The sequence below is a fragment of the Acartia tonsa genome, chromosome 10 (genome assembly GCF_053477335.1).
Source record: "Acartia tonsa isolate MP-2025a chromosome 10, ASM5347733v1, whole genome shotgun sequence".
Lineage (NCBI taxonomy): Eukaryota > Metazoa > Arthropoda > Copepoda > Calanoida > Acartiidae > Acartia > Acartia tonsa.
This window is the reverse complement of record NC_137269.1, coordinates 33,945,813-33,967,498: the sequence shown is the minus strand read 5'-3', so window position 1 is coordinate 33,967,498 and position 21,686 is coordinate 33,945,813. Positions and strand designations below refer to the sequence as shown.

At 30.1% G+C, this 21,686-nt stretch overlaps 1 protein-coding gene across 1 annotated transcript in view; it reads right to left on the bottom strand.

The window, feature by feature from the left end:
- Positions 1-12,096: 12,096 nt before the first annotated feature.
- The window catches only part of LOC145330885 (lachesin-like), a 109,650-nt gene continuing 100,060 nt past the window's right edge, over positions 12,097-21,686 (bottom strand). The window contains exons 7-8 of the mRNA XM_080175555.1: positions 20,301-20,529; positions 12,097-13,394 (exon numbers count right to left, since the gene is read on the bottom strand). Coding sequence (XP_080031681.1) covers positions 13,318-13,394; positions 20,301-20,529 — 306 coding nt within the window. The 3' untranslated portion in view covers positions 12,097-13,317. The remainder of the gene's footprint in view (positions 13,395-20,300; positions 20,530-21,686) is intronic.

The window sequence follows — 21,686 nt, the reverse complement described above, 5'->3', positions numbered from 1 at the left end:
TCTGTGAAAATTCCTTGAATTTTGCTTTGTTCTTAATGGGCATCAACTGCAATTAGAAATTTACAATTTAGCCCAGGAGCGTGCGCGCATATTTTCAGAAGGTGTAGGAATTATTGGGTGTGTGCTATTTATCATCTACCTCAGTGGGTTGTGTTTTCCCTAATCATTTAGCCTGAGGGTCGTGCACACTTATTTGAAGGAGGTGTAGGACTTAGTGCTTGTTCCTATTATCTAGTCCAAGGGCGTGCATAATTTTTTTCAGTAGGTGTATGTCTTAGAGGGGTGTGTGCCCCTTAACATTTAGTTCAGGTGTGTGTACACATATTTTCAGGAGATTTATGTGCAGAGGGGTATGTGCCTCCTTTTATTTGGCGCGATGGGAGTGCCTACACATTTTTAGTAGTTTTATGTCTTAGTGGGGCGTGTGCCCTCTATTATTTAGCCCTGGGGTAGGTAGGGGGACGGAAAATGCACTCATATTTTCAGGAGTTAAAGCTCCTAGTATATATTTAAAATTATTCCGGTTCTGATGGGTACAGGATTTCAGCAAACCTGGCAGGGTCATCCTGCTAAAAAGGAAAAATAATAGAGCATTACATGTGACCGACAACTATATAGACAGACATATATACCTATGACAAAAAACGGAATAATAACCAAACAGAAAGACATAAGGATGTAATGAAAGAAAGTTAAATGATAATAATACAGCAAATAGTAGAACAATATAGTAGACAAAAAAGACATAAAAAGATAGACCAACAAAAACACAGATAAAAAAAGTAAAGAGAATAAAAAGAAGAAATAGCTAGACTGATTCACGTAGATATAAAAATATATGTAGAGAGACACATAGATTAAATTTAATGGTTTTAAATTTAATTTAAAAACAACGTAAAAAAACAATAGCTAGATAGAACAATCATTTAGCTGAGACAGCAAATAAGCAACTTGCAAAATAATAGCTTTATCAGGTAGAGAGTAAACTATTCTCAAATAAATATCGACTTTAGGAAATATAATAAAGAATATTTATTGCATCGTATTAAAGAAATCTTTACATTGGTTTTGAAATGAAAAAAAATATAAGATTAAAATCAGTTTTGTTATCCCCGAGGGGACGAAGGTCTGGGCTAACAAAATTGGTATTAATTTTGTTATTTTCATTTTATAAACGTGAAAATTGTCAGGAATTTGATGCTATACACTATTTTTCTGTATGGCTGAGAACTATATATATTAATCGTTTTCTGAAAAAGTTATTTTGGCTAACCTATAGTTTAATTTTTATTTAAAATAATAGAAAAAAAAACAAAAGTTTTTAAGAACTACAATCACAAAAAAATAATTAAATGTGGAGATGCAATTCTTCATAGATTTCCTTACGTATTATTTTTCTAAAATTAAAAAAAATACTTTTATTCTTCTACGCTTTATTACTTAGAATATTTATGGCAACTCCTGGTATTTGGTGCACTATAAGCATGAAGCAAGCATAACCAACTTGTTTTGCAATTTTGTTTCTAAAGTGGGCAGGCCAGTTCATTTTAAATTTAAACTCCCCTTCCCAGGCCCACTCCTACCTTCATATCTTCATCCAGGGAGGAAGGACACATTGTACTGTAGTAGAATACACTCTGGTTACAAATGTCTTATAATAATGATATGTTGGGTAAGATGGTCAAAGTGTCCAAACTTTTCCACCAATGATTTTAAACAACACCAAGGTTATGTAATTAAGAATGTACACCAATGTATCGTACATTGGCTTATCGCATAAGATCCCTGTCTTTAACCCTTACAGATCGGGCCCCAATTCCCACCTTATCAGATCAGGGGGGGGGGGGGCTCTAAGAGCCCCCCCCCCACCTCTATCTCGGCTCCTGTTACAGATAAAGACGTAAAAATTTTTTCTGGTGGTTCATGTGTATTTTTAGATAAAATTACTTTTTTCTAGTCATAGCGGTCAGACCGCTTCTTTGCCGCTTTTTAGCGGCCAGCCGCTAAATTTTAAAACAGCTGTAGAGCAGCCAATTTTGCAGCTAGGATGACCAAATTTTTGGAACAAAAAAATTACTTTTTCTGATCATCGCCAAAAATTGCAAATAACGGAAACCGCCATTTTCGGCGGTTACGGCGGTAAAACGGCGGTTGGCGGTGCCAATTAATATTAATATATGTTTATTATTGCTCAAGGATTTACCAAAAAAATTTATAGGTCTCTAGCTGTAATAGAAGCCACGATATTCATGATATATGTCTCTAGTACAAGCCAGACAAAAATCGGTCATAAAGTCGGTCAGGGAGCGGTCAAACGGTCATAACACCACTTTTCTCAGAAGGTCATTGATATCTAAGTATTCACCAAAAATATTTTAGGTTTCTACCTTATACACAAAAGTCATGTAGAAATTAAGATTTATTTAGATTTTTTTTATAATTTTGGTGCTACCCAACCGACTTTGACCGGACACCACGACCGACACAGAACAGATATCTTAATAAAATCAACGCTTGCCGATGTATAATTACTGAACTTAAAAAGTCATGAAGTCACAGCTCTCAATCTTACCTACAAAAAAAAATGAGATGGAAAAAATTAGGGTTAACAGTTGAGGAAATAAGCTAATTTTGTTTGAGTTTAGACATTGTGTAGGACTACAGTTCTGTCTATACGTCCAAGAGCCCAACTAGTTCATTTTTTGTCTAACCTCAACTATTTCTAAAATAATATAACCATGTACAAATATTTGTACAAACACTAAGCAGTCTCTGACTGCAAAATTTACTATGCTTTCTAATTTCCGGCTAACAACTTTGGGGAATTGGATTTTGATTGGTTGGTTCAATAGGTTGAATGTTCAAACGTTTAAACCACTATTTGTAATCTAAATACAAAAGGGGTAATTTCGTGTATCATCATTGTGGATGTACAATTTACATTAATTTATCTCTATCTTTAGAGAGATTAACCCTCAAAATATAAATGACATTAAAGATAATCAACACTTTAATCATAAAATAGGCTAAAACCTAAGGATATGAATTAATTATGGAAGAATTAAGCAATAAAAGGTCTTCCGACTTATATGATCTTGCTAGACATACATTCTTGCATCATGTTACTTTAGTATGTAGTATATATATGTAGCATTATATATTTTTCTTTATTTTCTGCCTGCAATAAATATGTCTTGACTCGCAAATATGTAAACCTCAATTAAAGTACCTATCCTCCTTATACTTCTTTACTAGTACTACCCTATTTAGTCTTGTCAGTGAAAAGGGGACAGAAAATCTAGAAAAAGATATAGAATTAATAAAAAGGTTTATTTATATTGTAATTATAGCTTTGCCCCAAAAGAGGTGATAAGGCATAAAATCTATTTTCATCAATTTAAAGGAATATTTTTAGAGGTTCAGGATTTTTTTTCTTCTTCTCTGAACTAATTTGGTAAACATATTTAGTCGTTTATGGATCTTATGATGTATGTTGTATAGAGTAGTTTTCCACCCAAGCTTTTACAACAAACGAACTTACCCTAATAAAAAGACCCAAACCATCCTTATATTTGATTAAATTAATTCAACCATTATACTTTTAAAAAAATGAATGGTTGTTAACCTATCCCTACCACCTGATTTTAGCACAAATAATTTCATTCAATTCTTTGACACTGACCTTGGACCCACAAAGAAAAAAAAGTTGAATGTTTGTTTTCATTTTTTGCAGGGATTTATGGTTATCTAATGACCTATTTACTTACAAAAATAATTAAATTGAGAAGCCAAATTATGTAAGAAATTTAACAATGAATGTAGTTGAACGAATATAAAATATTTTAAAATTCTGCTAAACTATTATCATTTTATAAAAACTAGAGTTGGCTCGATATATCTCGCTAGTTTTCTATGAGTACATATCTATTTATCTATTTCTCTTTAAATCAATTTTCCTCCCCCGCCATTATACTATCTAAAAGAAAGAAGTAAATATTTAATAATTTAAATAATTTTAAAAAGATTTTTTCAATTATATTTTTTTTCACTTTACCATCACCAAAGGGTTATTATGATTAAAATTTTAGTTTAAATATTTGAACACACAAAGGGTGCAGCCATAATCGAATTCTTTTAGAACAGAGTTTTCTTAAATTTACTATATTATAAATTTGAATTTTCTTTTTTATGGTTAGAAATAAAATTCTTCAATATAATGTAAATAGCAACATGAAAGGAAAAAATTGATTTTTTTTTTAATAAAGTAAAATAATGGGCCTTATCGTTCTGGCCAATGAGAGTTTATTATGGAATATTGAAGCACTATGAGTTTCAAACATTTATTCCTTGGAAACTTGAGCTCATTTATAGATATTTATTTCCTATATAGATCTGACATGGATCTTGAAGCAATAAAGCAAGCCGTTTTGTAAATGTTAAAAATTGGAAGAATCTATTAAATAAAAGTTATCGCAAATATACTTAGTAATTAACAAGAAGTCTATCTTTGTGTAGGTAAAGATCGCTGACAGTTGACCAGATATGGTTCTCCTTCTTGTAGCGTCTGACAGGTCCAGGTGAAAATTATAACTAACCCACCTAAGCAAATTGCCCCTAAAAACCATGTCCTCAGAACTTTTTAAAAATTCTTCTTTGTAAACTAAAATTAAGATTGAATGGTCAACTTTCTCCCTCCCCCCCCCCCTTTCCTTAGGTGCTCATAGAGGCCTCTTGTTACAGCCACTAGTACCAAAATAAATGAAGGATATAATGCTTCAGATTTTAATTGTTGCAATGCCATAAGATATCTAAAAACGACTTTTGTTTACTTAGATATTTAGAAATAGGAATCCTATGTATGCACAAAGTTTTTGTTATTCTAGTTAATACCTTCATCCTTATATCCCTGAGAATTGCACAATGCTGGTGTTGTTGTATTGTGTTCTGAGTCCTTTTTTTAAAAAAAGATTTAAATATACATAGATAGGAGGGAGATAGTTTAAAGGTAAATAAAGCTAATAACAATACAAATGCATGTGTATCATTAGGTATCTCTGTTGTATCCTAATTATCTTAGTAAATTATATCTTTTGATATCTCTGTTGTATTCTAACTATCATAATAATTATCATATAACTCTGTATGTCTAGGTATCTCTGTTGTATCGTAATTATCTTAGTAACTATTATATAACTCTGTATTTCTATGTATCTCTGTTGTATCCTAACTATCATAGTGACTATTATATAACTCTGTATCTCTAGGTATCTCTGTTGTATCCTAATGATCCTAGTAACTATTAAATAACTCTATATCTCTATGTATCTCTGTTGTATCCTAACTATCATAGTAACTATTATATAATTCTGTATCTCTAGGTATCTCTGTTGTATCCTAACTATCATAGTAACTATTATATAACTCTGTATCTCTAGGTATCTCTGTTGTATCCTAACTATCATAGTGACTATTACATAACTCTGTTTCTCTATGTATCTCTGTTGTATCCTAACTATCATAGTGACTATTATATAACTCTGTATCTCTATGTATCTCTGTTGTATCCTGACTATCATAGTAATTATCATATAACTCTACATCTCTATGTATCTCTGTTGTATCCTAACTATCATAGTAACTATTATATAACTCTGTATCTCTGGATATCTCTGTTGTATCCTAACTATCATAGTAACTATTACATAACTCTGTATCTCTAGATATCTCTGTTGTATCCTAACTATCATAGTGACTATTATATAACACTGTATCTCTGTTGTATCCTAACTATCATAGTAACTGTGTATCTCTAGGTATCTCTGTTGTATCCTAACTATCAGAGTAACTGTGTATCTCTAGGTATCTCTGTTGTAAACTGTCATGGTGACTATTCCATAACTCTAGTATAGACAACGTCTGCATAGACAGAACATTATATCATTTTTAAAAGCGAAGCTTTTTCTATAATTAGGGTCGGTACGTCCGTCCGTCCGTCCGTAACGGATAGCTTTTTTCGTTAATTTAGGCATGTTAGAATTGTCCTTTCGATTTAAAATTTTTGTATGGTGATTCCTTAAATAGTTAGGTACAATTTAGAAAGCGTGGCAACTCTATAATCATCACCAAAATGTCCGTACGTCCATTTTAAACATGTTGATTTTTTTTACTTTTTTAACAACAAATTTATATGTGATCTAATTATCCGATTGATCTGATTTTAGTATATTGATTCCTGGGACAACAAAGTATAATGTAATAAGCGAGTCAACTCTATGATTAAGTCCTAAAATGTAAGTATGTTCATAAACATTATCCTGTATCAAGCAGTTTTTCAACAAATTTACTTACAATTTTGCTTTGACTCTTATACATTTATATTATGATTATTCAGTTCTGACACTATACAAGTTTTAATGCCCGTTTGTCCTACCGTTTCAGTGCTTCGCTTTTATGGATGTTGTCATTCTTGTTATGAGTATGATTTGTAGCATTTACTTTCTGTTTGTATTTTATAACTGAAGCAAAATGTATTGTTAATAGCGAAGGTTTTCTCTATAAATGCTTAGTCTGTTCGTACATCCGTCCGTGACGGATAGCTCTAATTGTTAATTAAGGCATGTTAGAGTTGTCCTTTTTATTTTAAACTTGGCATGTTAATTTATGTGATATAATTCTCCTGTTTATGGATGTTGTCATCTTTGTTTTATTTTATCTTTTTACTCAGTATAGTCTGCCTGAAAAATCTGATCCTTTATCCTGAAGAAGCTTGAAGATTGTATTCCATAAATCTTTGGAAACCCTGTAAAAGAAGTTTAGTTGGGTTTCCAGAATCTTACAATTTTCAATTTTAATATCTGCGGAAAACTGTCTATAATAATATGCGATATATAACTATTCTAGGTGAACTCTACTATGACTTCACCTATCAAAACTTTGAATGAGTTTTGGTTTAAAAAGTGGCCAATTAGCGCACACAATCTGCAAAACTATTCCTTTCTTTTTCTTTGTCTTTTTACTTTCTCTTTCATAATATGGAATTTTGTCTTTCTTCCTTTTCTTTTTAGTACGCTAGCATCTAGGGACTCTATATCCCAAAGGATATGGAAGGGCAGAAAAATAGCCTACAACCATACTCAGACTTATTTTTGAAAATAAAATAGCCTAAATCCATCCTGGGACCTACAAGAAGCTTTAATGTAAAAGAGAACCATAACAGTTCAGCGGTTAAGAAATTCTTCGCTTCAGACAAAAAAGCTTACTACTTTATATAATAGGATAATATCATTTCTTATTTTTATGAAGCTTACTTTTTAAACATTTTTTTTTGAAGAAGGAAGATGGCATCTCATGTAAAAAAAACGTTAGACCTTTGTAAAATTTGATTGGTTGGTACAAACTAACAATATCCACAATTATTCAATTTCACATGCAGAAATTTAGTTTATTTTACAATCATTTTATCTTCCATCGTCTTATCCATTAGGATCCCTGGTTATTTTGTTCATTGTTTCAACACTAACCTCGTTAATTTTAATTATTGTCATAACCTGCAAACATTTACTTTCACAAGGATGACGTCATGCAATTATTTTATCCTTCACTACCGGCTTTTAGGCGCACATGAGTAGTGAATTGCTAGTTTTATAGATGACTTATTACCTATGATTAAATTGAAAAAAATAAGTGCCCTTTTGTACTAAAATTTGTTAAATTTTTTACCAAAATATGGTCAGATTGTTACTGCACTGTGTTCTTATAGGTCAAATTTACTAATTACGGATCCTGATATCCTTTTATTATAGTAGAAAGTTTTTTTGTATGTAGCGAAGGTTCTCGCGTACCACTGAATCGATATGGTTCTCCTTTACAGTGAAGGTTCTTATAGGCCAAAGGTTCGGTTTTAAACTATTTTTGTAGAGGGTAATTCCATCCTCCCAATGAAATATGACCCCAACCCTAAAAAAATATTTTACTTTTTTTTAAACTCAAACTGAAAATGGGGAAAGTGTCAACTTTTTAACCTCACACCTTTATTGTCCCTAGAAGCCTCTAGGGACGTAGCCGTAAGCAATATATATAGTGTCCAAGTTATTATTAGGTATGAGTAATATATTATGTCAACTAAGTATGATATATTTATGTGCAGTGTATTAAACAAGAGAACAAGAGAATAATCATGACCATAAAGAGCACATCATTGTTTATAATTTATTTATCCCTTGAAAAGTAACAGAATGTGTATGAATATGTCTGTCTGTTCACACCTCTGTATATCGGTAATCGCTGAACCGATATGGTTCTCATTTACAGCGATGCTTCTCGAGGTCCTGGGAAGGTTGTATCTATTTTAGAAGAGGGTACGACCACCCTCCAAAGAGAAATAATTCAAATTTCCCTGAGTAGGTCAAACAGACAAACATTTATCTAAATTATAAAGTAGATTCATTTCTATAATATGATGATCTAGATTGGGTAATACACTCTTTGAAAATAGTAGGACACTATAGCACTTTCAATCATTTTAGCTTGGGTAATATCACACAATGAACACCATTTTGAATCCCACTTTTAACCATTTATTAAATCTACCAAAATATAAAAAAAATTTGCATAATTAAGAAACCAGGGAAATAAAAATTTATCATCCTTTGTCCTATCAATGAAATGTAAGACAAATGCTAAAAGTTTGAACATCCATTATTTTCTTTTCAGTTAGGTTTACAATTTACTTAATAAAAAAATGGACAATTATGTTCTTGGGCAGCGGAGCGACTTTTTCTAAAGTTGAAATTCATACTTCAGTGGCTCTAGATATTACATATATTCCTATATAAAATAGGTCCTGGAAGGTGTACAGATTTTGGGGAAGGGATCAACCATCCTGTAAAGAAATATCGTCAATCAAAAATAATGACCCCCCCCCAAAAAAAAAATATTTCCTAGCTTTTTCGTTTTAAAACTATAATTTGAAAATGGAAGGGATGGTCAACGTCCTTCCCCCTATCCTACCTCAAGTATCCCAAATGGCCTCTAGGGGTGTAGCAGTTAGTTAGTAATTTCGTAGTTCAAATATTCAATTACAAAACTACTCGGATATAAAAAACGTCACTGGGATAGGACTAATATGTCACCATTATAATGGTTCATTTTATTATGTCATAGGTTAAGAAGGCTGGTAAACAAAAATAACGAATTCAATTATTTCCTATCACCTAGCGGCTTCAGATTGCCACCATACGCTGCTGGGTCATCCAGGTAGATAACCAAAATATTTCTTAGACTTCAAAGTAGATTCTAAAAAAAGCAAAAAGGAAAATATCTTAAAATAGTACAAAACAACATATATTTTATAAAAAAGAAAAAAATAGATTTCAAAACAGATTCCAGGTTCTTGGTGTAATACCTGAAAGACTTTAGTAAGCTTGGAATCACTCTTCGACCGTAACTTTGAGTGGATAATTTAATGTACTCATCTAAATTATGAAAAGAGAAAATGATTTTAATCCCTCCTCTTGGTCGTCTATGGTTAGGGGTGTATATTAAGAGATATAAGTTTTCCGGAATTGTAATGTAGGGAGTAGATTTGAAATCTGCATCAAATTTTAAGGATTTTTTATAAAATTCGTTTTTTGTATAATTCTTTATCTAAAAGCGGAAATACAAATTAAGTTAATTAATTTTGGCATCTGTGATTGGTGGATTTAAAAAATCTGCGCTCTGATTAGATGTCGTACATCATTCAACCAATTAGAGCGCAGGTAGTTTAAAATCCACCTATCCTATTGGTCAAAATTAATTAACTTAAAATGTATTTTCGCTTTTAGATAAAGAATTTTACAAAAAACGAATTTTATAAAAAATCCTTAAAATTTGATGCAGATTTCAAATCTACTCCCTACATTAAAATTCCGGAAAACTTATATCTCTTAGTGTATATGTTTAAGTTTTTTTGCTCTAATGTCCAAAAATTATTATTAAAACATTTGTTGGGCATCCATTATCCCATCACCAGATAAAAATCGTTTAGCCTACCAAAGAGCACTCCACATTTTATTACTAGACTTGCATGACTAGACGTTAAATGAATTAAGATAGAACCGCATTAATATTATAAAAATAAACAAAATTTATTATGACAATTTATTTAGTTTAATAAAACATACACCTAATAAATATAATCTAACATCATCATTTACAATATACATTTTATATAACAATATTATATTAATAGTTTAGAAAAAATAAAAATATGACCAAGTCAAAAAAATGAAGGCAGGTATTTTTTTGGCAACTTGAAAAGGTGTTTCTTACGATAAAATGACTGACTTTTTAACGTGTTAGATGGGCTTTTTTGATTGTTGACTACTGACTAATAAAATGAATATCTGAGCCTTTTTGGTGGACTATAGGACCATTTTAAAGTTGACAAAAAAACCTATCCTATCTCTGACCTGGTCTAAAAAGAAAATTTTTCAAAATTATTTTTATTTTGATGAAATATACTTTTTTTAAATACAACTTAAATATGTATAATAACTGTTATATGAGCCTTTTTAAAAATATGACAAATATATATAATTATTTCGTAGCGACACTCTTCTAAAAAATCCTTTAGCTTATTTTTTTTCTAAAAAAGATTTTTTTATTAAAATTAAAATTAGAAAAAATGAATTTCAGAAAATGATTGAAAATGATGAGTTGCACAACGGAAATCCTTTTTTGATGAATATTTGATATTAGGTTAGGTTAAGTAAAGACTTCAGAACCTTAAATGGATATTGCTCTACACAGGGGAAATACATTAAAAAGATAAGTTTAAATTTAAAATAAGAGAGTTTAATCTCAGTCGTCAATTTCAAGGATTAGACCAAATAATTTTAAACTTTAGAACTGCAAGTAATCTCTTTAATAAAGACAAAATTTTGTAATAATATAATCACTACTTGCGGATGAATTATCTTTAATAATACTTTTTTATCGTAGTAAAATTTACAAAAAAAATAATTATTTTACTAAATATTTTGTACAATACCATTAATTCAATATACTAATATACAACTTGATAAATTGTAAACAATATTTTATATTTTAAATTCAAAATTTGTTTTCATGCAAAATAAAATAAAGTGATACCTTTGTGAAATCTTATGAAAAAGGACGCCCTAGGAATGCAATAAAATATTATTTTTATATATAAAAATTAGTAACAAAAAAGACATTATATCACATTACTTAACCCTTTACAGTCGGGCCCCTTGCCGCACCTTAATCAGTCGGGGGGGGGGCGTTCAACGCCCCCCCCTATTATCTCAGTTCCTATTAGAGCTAGAGGGCTAAATTTTTTTGTGCAAGTCCCCTGTGTTATGATGAATTTTCGACCTTAAGTAAGTCAAGGTCAATTTTCGCTTCCTTCACCCTTTTATTTAACAACCTTTGTTTTTAGGTCCTTTTTTACTTAAAAATTTCAAACGGCTGTAATTTTTTTATTTTTGAAGCTAGAAGAAAATTTTTTTTGCAGAAAATGTTTATTTTTATGTAAATTTTATATTTGAAATATCAAAACATAAATTTCAGCGGCCGCAGCTGTACTTGGCAGCTGCCAGCCACCGCAGTCGGCGGTCGGCGGGAAAACGGCGGCGGATCTTTATGAAATTTTAATACATTATGTAGACATGTAAGAAAAGCTTAAGTTTAAAATTTGAAGTCTCTAAGTCAAAAATTGCGGCCACAGGAGCCTTTTAAAGATTTCTGGAGACCTGGAGGATCAGGACCTGCAGGATCATACCTGGAACCTGAAATTGACTTGAACACCTGTATTTAATATGAGGATGTACTACTAGAGGATATTTTAGTATTTTGGTAAGATAAAATGCTTTGTTTAAGTCAAAAAAAATATTTTTGATCTTTACCTGGATGACCCTGCCAGGTTTGCTGGCATCCTGTGCCCGCCAGGATGGAGATATTCAAAAAATTCCAACTCTCAGTTATATGTCATACCCAAACTTAAAAAGTTAAGCAGTTTGGGCTCTTTATCTTTCACACACATAAAATGAGATAGAAAAAACCGGAGGGGGGGGCGTTCAACGCCCCCCCCACGACCGTTAAGGGTTAAGAGACAAAAATATTATTGACAATTTTCTTTGGACAACCTTAGATACACCGGGGTTGAGATATATATAAAAATCGAAAATATTTTGTGCTTAAATAATTGCTTGCAAAAAATTGAAATACAGTTTTGTGCAAATAAATCTATTTGACATTATTGAAAATGGGGTATTTCAATAAACAAATAGAAAGAAAATCAGAATTTAGACAAAATTATAAAATGGTAATTAATCAAATCACAGGAAAGATAAGAAATTTCATAAAAAATTATGAAATAAAAAAATCTCCTAAAAATTTACCCTTACCTTAGGTTAGCAATGTCTGTTGGTACAAACAGAAAAACACCTAAACTTTATATAGAAATAATTTTATTTTTAAAGAAAAATATTTCCAACTATGATATTTCATTATATCCTATGAAGTTGTTATCTACCCTGTAATTTTTTATTTTTTAAATTACCTTTTCTGATTATTAATAAAATGCCATTTGCAGAAAAGTGTTTCCTTGATTCAGCAGTTTGAAATAATTAGAACCGTATTGTATCAAAAAAGAACATTTTGCCTCCTTCCCGTTGATTCACTCCTAATATTTAAACCAACATCTTTTGCCTATTCAATAACAATTACTGATGAAATGTTATGCGGCAAAGAAGTCACACCTTGCATATGAATGTTCATAATGATTGCCTACATTATTTTTTTTTATTGAACAGAGGAAAAAGTAAGTATTTTTTAAAAGTAATAAAAATATATAATGAATTTTTTTCTCCTTCTTTTAAGAACAAACAAAAAACCTTATTCAATAATCAAACTGGTAACAAAATTGACGACTTTTATTTATTAATTTTGTTTAATTTCAGTAATTGATATAATTTATACTGTATAATTTTTGGATATAATTTGAATAGTTAATTCAAAAAGTTAAAATAATAAAGTATATTAAATCTTTTACTTTATTTTCAAAAAAATTAACTAAAAATTATACAGTACAAATATTAAAATATTTTACCTACAACCATAAATTTTAGATTTTTAAATTGTATGCAAAACTATGAAATGAAAGCTTATAACTGTTTCACGGATTCAGGGAGTGACCAATGAACACTAAAATAATCTTTCCATATTAATAGGAGAAAAAAGGGACGTAGATTAATTTAAGTGTCATTGTTCACTCCCTCCCTCAATGTACTATAGTGTATATAATTATAAAATTTAGATATAGGTTGATATTATTAGAATAGAATAGAAAATACAGATCACTCTTGCAGCCAGGGAACTTTGGGAAATACCTGAAAATAAAAAATAATATATGTAATCATGATTAATCATTAAATGATGTTCATAAAAACATAAAAATACGTGTAAAATTAGACAAAGCTATAGAGTAAAGGTATAAAATTCATAGATCTACCCTATATTTTTGTGTTAAATTAAAATATTTTTATTAAAAATTAATAATAAAATCTTATAACTATTCAAAATCATTTGATTTATATGATACTAGCGGCTACGTTCTAGGGGCACTTGAGGAAATTGATTGTGTGCGAAGTAAGTCATTCACCCCTTTTCAACTTTAATTTGAAAAAGATAATTAAGAGTTAAATTTTTTCTTATGAGTTTCTAATAGTCATAAATTTAAGAAGCTGCATTGTAAGGGAGAACCATATCATTTAGCAAGATCCTTTACAGACAGACATCATGTTACTTTTGGTACATTGGTACAAACTTATTCTTGTTCTTAAAATAAATAAATATTATTCTAAAATTATTTAAAGTAAAAATTTAAACTATTTAGCTTTTCATTTTTTCATTAAAAAAATGCATTTCACACTGTATCTTGCAAAAAAAGTGACATGATAAAAAAGAAGCGAATCATGAACTAAAAATCACATAATTAAAATGTGTTAAATGAATTGCAGATAGATAGAAGTTATGATAAAATTTTTTACTAATTCAGTGCTTGGTATCTAAAACCAGTATAAGCATGACACAGTTACATTTGAAAACAATTATTTTTTCAAATCTATAGCTGCAGCCGCAGTAAGCAATCAAACAATCTGCTGCCGTAGCCTAAGCTTACTTTCCCTATTCCAAAATTATTATGGATTATAGGTAGGCTTTTCATGATATAATGGACAATATATCAGCCCTTCCCATTCCCTAAAAAAATAAAACTTTAATTTAAGGTGGCTAATCTGGACCATTCCATCTTTTTGGGTTGCCACTAGGGACACACAATGCTACTTTTGGAATCACATAGGGGGGTTACAACTATGTCTCAAAAATCTCCATTCACAAACTAGTTACCAAAGGCCGACATTTACGCAAGTTATTACAGATTGAAATTTGATCATTAAAATCCTATACATAATACCTAACACAATCTTCTTTGTATATTAACCCCTCATATTTTTTGCAGAATTGAGTGCACACCACTCTGCAATGCCATGCTTTTATCCAATTTTAGCACTGGAAAAGTTTAAATTGAAGTAGAGTATAAAAATTTACATAAAACTTGATAATGCTGCACATTTACACACACACTATTATTATTCAAAGCAAGGCTTTTCCACACTATAATTGGTTGTTGAGAATAATCATCGATAATTTAAATTTTATGATGATTCCTGAGACAGCTAAAATATGAGAAGTTTTCTTAAATCTTTTTTTATTTCCAATTTTGAAAATATAAATTATCCTATCTATAAGCATAGCATTAGTTAGAATTTAAAACATAAAAGTAGGCCAATCACCCTATGCACTTTGGTTTGACTGTCTGATTTTTTAAAACTCTGCTATTCTGGATTTTGTTATCCTTGTTGTAAATAAGTTTTGGCTTGGTCATACAGTTATTAACTTTACCTTCTAAAGCTTATATTTTTCTTTGCACTTAAAGTTCCAACTTTTAGAAACGCTTGTGGCTTTGCCTTTATCCTTTAGGGGTTTTGTAATAGGGAAACAGGGCCTTTTTAATCGTATAAGTCATAAAAGCATTGTACAATTTTTAACCTTTTTTTAAAAAAGGTTGTACTGTAATGGTAAAAGTTTTTAAATGTATGAAAAAACTCTTCACGGTTGAAAGAATATTGGAAGGCTCGGCAGCTGTGCATTTAAAGGAAAGCAATGTGCATTTGGCTGTGCTTAGCAAAAAAAGGAATTAAATGGCTTTTAAAGATAAAAATAGCAGCAGATTTAAGGTTCTGCACCCATGGGTTACAACTCTGACTGAAGCTAACCTCAAAGTAGTAAGTTGTTAAAAATTCAGCAGTAATTGAATTTTTGGCATGAGCCGACATTTTTTCAGTTCTCACTGAACCACATGATAAGACTACAACGGAAAATTTTCTATTTGGTCGGTTGCAAAGCCTAGAAAGGTATTGTATGCATTCAGTTCCATTTCTATTTTCCTTCTTTAAAGTTGGATGTTCATGATGAAATTTGCTCTTTTTCAGGGAGGAAGGTAACATTAGACAATAAATTGCATTGGTAACCCAAGTTTTATAAACATAATCTCTCATTAGTTGGTTAAAAAACTATGGGTACTTTCATTAAATCTTGTTTGAATAGTAAAACTTTAGTGTTTAAACTATCCACCAATGGTATATATCTAGAGAAGGGATAAATATGTTTATCTTAATTTTGAGGGATCCATAAATTTATCATAAATTGTGCAAATCTATAGATCCATTGGTCCTTATCTTATCCTTATCTTTTTTTTGCCCATTTAACAGACATATCTTGATTGTAATATAATTTAAGTTTTAAAATTTTAAAACATTATTAACTTAAATCGTATTGCAAACACTATTTATAAAGCAACTTTAATTATAAAACATCAGTAATGTTAATTTTTAACTAGGAAAAAATAGGAAGTATTTTTATCTAAAGAAGGCGTCTTAACTTTTTTGCTTTTTATTTAGAATAGCTAGCCGGTGCTTTTAGTAATTAATAGATGTAAAATTTTCCAGAGAATTCAGATATGCAATCGGTTTTTTAGTATACCTCTTATTTTAGAAGTAATTTAAGTTTTTAAAAAAAAATAATTAAGTCGGTTTTAAGGTACTAAAACGCAACAAAATTAAAGAAGAAAATTGCCAATATGAACAAAAATAGTAAGATCTTTAATTTGATACTTTACTTCTAAAATTCTGTTGAGTAATTATTGAAAAAATCTATTTCTCAAACAGACATAAAAAATATGGGTTCATATATACCTTTAGAATCAGAAAAATATTACGAATCCATTCTATATTGGTTTTTTAAAATAAAAATAAAATTTTAAAATTGGAGACAAAGATTACTTTTTCACCCAGTGTCCTATTCCTCAAAGCTGGATATATCAGCTGATCGAACCCCAGAGAAAATCTTTAATTGGCTTGGATATCCTAAACCAAAGTTTCCATGATTATGAGTTGCTGTGAAGCAGTATCTGTATGTTTGTGTGTGTGTGTCTGTGTGTGGGTGTGTGTAATTGCAATTGATGCAAGGGTAATGGATTAGTAAAATGTTGAAAATTATTTTGCTGAGTAAGTTTTAAGTGTAAGGGATAGTTTTAATGGATGTTTCTACACTAAACAAATCAACTTACATTTGTTCCAAAAAATTTCACGGAAAATGATAATTTTATAATTGTAGATGTTATAATATCAAAAAAAAGATGTTTTGGACAATTTTCGTGGTTGTTCCTAACACCAATGACATTCAAGCTTTTTTAGGGGGTAAAATGAGGGATTTTAAAGTTCGAAAGGGGTAAACACCACCAGTTTGAATAAGAAATCGGTTATGAATATATATTATTTTCTTATATGAAGACAACTGTATATAATATAGATACTAAAGCCCAACCCTAAAACTTAGTAGTAGCAGGTGTGTGTGTGTGTGTATGGAGGGGTGTGTGTGTGTGTATGGAGGGGTGTGTGTATTTGTGTGTGTGTGTCTGTGCAGATATTTCAATGGCGAATAATGAAATTAAATCTAAAATTAATGCAGGAGAAAATTTTGCAATGAATTAACTTGAAATGCCATTCTCTTAGGTATGCTATTTAGAAAAAGTGTTTAATTTTATATGATCATTAAGATTAAACATGTTACTTATCTAAAAATGCGACTTTTAATAAATCTTTAAATTAAAAACAAAAGTAAGTACGCCCCTGGAGGCCTCTAAGGAAACTTTAAATATTTGCTTTTTTATTTCAAATATCTAATTTGATAAATAATTTCTATGTTGCGTTCAAGTCTCTATGCAAATTTTTTTTTTCGATTTTTTTTTGTAATTTCTCTTGGGAGGGTGGTCGTACCCTCCAACAAAAAAGTTATAAACCTTCTTAGAACCTATGAGAAGCTACCCTGTTAAGTAGAACCCGGTAGATTCAGCAGTTAGCGAGATCCTTCGGTACAAACGTGCAAACACACAGACAAACCGACAGACATCCTGTTACTTTATTGTAAGGATGTACTGTATCGTTATTGTTAGAACAATGTTTTGAATTTCTACCTTGGTGAAAGCCCTTCAGTTGTGAACAAAGAGAATAAGATATGTAAGTGAAGAAAGTAAAATTGAATTGTAGGTATTGATTGACACAGATACCAACTTGAATCCACACTTACTCACAAATACCTGACTACCCACCATAGACTATGGTAGAATTGCAATTAATTCAACTTTTAAAATTGAAACTGAGTATTTAGATATTTTTGAAAATTGTTTTAAAAATTTGTTTTCACAACATATGTGTATGAGTATTTGTTTTTGTAGTATTGAATTTAAGAACAAACAGTGAACTTTGGTTGCATGACATTTTTCTAATACACCAACATTAGTAAAGACCTTTTTTTGATTGTCACATGTCTCAAACTGTAGCAATATGAAAAACTTCAATTAGTATTTTGCATTGTATTACTTTTTAGAAACAACAGTTTCATGAAATTGTCAGAAAATTATAATGAAAGTCTAATTGATTCTTAGCTCTTTTCTTTCTGTAGTAGATTTCATACCTAGATTGTAGACTATTATAATCTATGATTGAATACCACATCCGTCCAACAAACCTACCCGACACACAGATAGACAGACAGGTACACTAGATCAAACTTTGGAAGATGCAATAATACTTTGTTTTCTTACCCCACACAAAATTCTCCTGATCTTTACCAGCCTTGAAGTAAAGATAAGATTTTTCATTCACTCCCTACACAGTTAGCCCGAACTGGTAATAGGCTTTTAAATGTTTTTTTTGCAATAGAAAAGAAATGCTTTAGTTTTGGCTCTGTCTTAGAAACAAACAAAAAATTAAACATTTTGGTCAAATCCTTAGAAATGATATTCAAAATATGTCAAATATTGCTATTACCTTAGAGCAAAGTAGCTAAACATCATAAGCTGACAAAATATACTTTAATTCTCGTTTATGATCTTAATATTTTAAATCATGAATTTTCAAACTTTATAATTTCTATGTTATTTCTGTTTTCCTGTACTATAGTGTTTGCCAATGAGATATATCTTTTTTATTATTTTATAAATCCTATTTCCAGTTTAAAGCTTTTGTGCATTCCCTCCCTCTCTTACACATACCATTCATGGGGTTGGTATAAGAATGTGAACATTTTTTTGTGGATTGCAACTTTTCAGTTTTCAATAGGAGATAGGAGGGGGATTAGCAAGAAAGAGGAGAAAGGAAAATGTCATTTTTACATCTTTACATCTTGAGAAAACTTTGGCAATATAAACTTTAATGGAATATCAAACATTCATGTCCAATGAAAGAGACATTGAGGAACATAAAAGATATTTAGGGTGACAGATTTGTTCGGTACTTATATAGATACCTTTACTCCCAGTCAAATTACATGAAAACAAAAAAAAATAACAAAATTTTACTGATCATAAATAATTAACAATTAAATGATCACCTTTACAAAAATTTCTTCTAAAAGAAATATTTTTAGTTCAAACATTGTTAAAATTCTGTAAAATTTTATATATTAAAATAAAGAAATTTACAAAGAGGAAAACTATAAGGAAATGAATTGACAGGTTGAAAACTTAAGTTCTAAATTATCATATCAGCCAATAAAAGTTATTCCATCTGCACCTTATGAACTCTAAAACACGTTTGTTTTATTTATCATGTTTTAACTTTTGTACTGTATTTAAAGTAGGTTATTCCAACATTTTGAGATATAATAACCCCAAAAAGATTTACTTTTAGTTTAAATTTAAATAAAACATCTAAAAATACACTGCAACTCAGAAATTGTGCAACAGAAGATATCAAGTTAAACTTTCCATCAAATCAGTCCATTCAGATTCTTCATATCAATTTAGTTGAATCCTCAGGATTAGGCTTAGAATTATCAGGGATAAAGGAATAGGACAATAATAAATTAGCCATTCTATTCCAAATATTTCCTTGTAGATTTTACTGTTGGATGATTACAAAACAAGTAACAGATTTGTAAAACATTTAAATATCTTTACCACAAGATATAAAAAAACTTCAAATTTAATTTATTCTTTGTCACTTTTTCTAAAGAATGAAGATTAGTAATCTATTGGGAATTGCAGTAATCTTGTCCCAAAATAGTTAAAACTTGGTAGTTAACCAATAATTCCTCTAGTTATTACCCCATTCCCCCAAAATGTCAAGAAAACAAGCTACATTTCTTTGTTTCTTTCCTTAGTTCCCTGGAAATTTCAGTTAATTTTTTTCTTCTAGAAATGATGTTATTCCTTCGTCACAAAATTAACCAAATGATGAATATTTAAGTATGTCTTAATTTTTTTTCCCCAGGAAATTTTAGATTTTGTCTAGAATTTTGTCTGGTAGAACTTTATCAACCCTTTGCTTCTCACAGTCTTTAGTTGGACAGCCACAAAAGATAATTTTGTCATTCCTTTTCCAATCCCTGAGAATGATGCAAGAGAATGAATGATATCTGTGCTGTGCTGATCATACAGAACCAGGAAAAAACTTGATATAAAACATTTTAGTTTGACCTAAATTTGCAACAATCTGCATCTTCAACAATATGCTTTCTTAAGCAAATTTTATTCTTTAACAAATTTTAATTACAAACTAAATTAAACTCCCACAAAATATTTTATCTTTCTATTGTATTTATATTATTTCTTGATGTGAAGCTTCTGAATGAGAAATTGATTAGTTAGTCGTAACTTCAAAACAGTTCCTTACCTGAGTTTAGCAAAGCCACCTGATTTCCCTCACTGTCCAGCACAAAGAGCTGCACAATAGCCGCGTCCAATTGAGCAGGCTTGCAACTGTACACCCCGGCATTCTGCGCGCTCAACCAGTTCAGGCTCAGAGTGGATGTCGTCGTTGATTTGTCAATCTGAGTGTAGGTGCTGCCACCTATACCAGATCCGTTGAACTCCCAGATAATGTATTTTGGTGTCAAAACAGCCTGAAATTTAAATGATAATTCAATATAGTAGAAAGAAAAAATACTTCATCTATTTAATTGTCTGCTTATCCATAACTTTTTTTTATTTTTCAGAATAAACTCTCCATTTTTGTTAAAGTTAAACATTTGTTTAATAAATTCATAAATTAACATAAAATTGTTTTAATTTGTTTGAGCATGTATTTTATATGAATGCAAAAGAATGTAAAAATATTCAGTACCAAAGAAAAAGTGAATTCCTATGGGACAGATATAAAATTGGGTCATACACTGTTAATATTTTAAGGAAAACTTAAACGTCTTTAATGAAATCATGATAGCTTATAAATTATTTATGAATTACAAAAATATTTGTAATGAATTTCCATAATAATTTTCAATATGTTCTATTTCACAGAAAAGCTCTTAGAGAGGTGTAAATTATAATTTTCATACATACAAATATGTAACTTTCATACAAAAGTTGTGTAATCAAAGAACCATACACATAGCCAGGCTAAACTTGGAAGCATTGTATAACCATTAAACACAATTTTTTCAAAAAGTGGATTAGTAAGTGTAAAAAAAATCAGTTGTCATAGTTTCACATAATTCAAAATTCATTGTACAACTATGTATTTTTTTACAGTGTAGAAATTATACTTGATGTTGGGACGTGCAAACCTTTAAATGCATTGTAAAAAATACTTGAAATTTTTACAGTATTTTTTTAGTAGCGAATCTAATCTTGAATATAAATGCCTGTTAAAGCATATATCTGATTGGACAGCTATTCTTTTAAAATTTCCTCGAGTATTTTGAATATATTTGTCCGACCTCATTATGACACTAAAGAATCCTTATCCTATTATAGTATTTTCAAGGATAACTAACATTCTTAGCTGCCATAAAAGATAGTTTTCAGATATTTCTCCTAACCAACTTTCTTCTGTGACTTGATTTATTATAAGGGGATATTGTGAGAGATTCTCGCATAGTTTGATAAAATATTGGGATAGCTAATTCATCCCATCCCCCTTATGACATTTTTCATCCCTACATCAACCTAAATAAAGCGACAAAATTTCACTGTCACAAAATCCACGTATTTAACATCCATTCTTCTTTGCTTCTTTCATCCTTGTTTTCGAAGAATTTAGTTCAAAGACAAAGGTTAG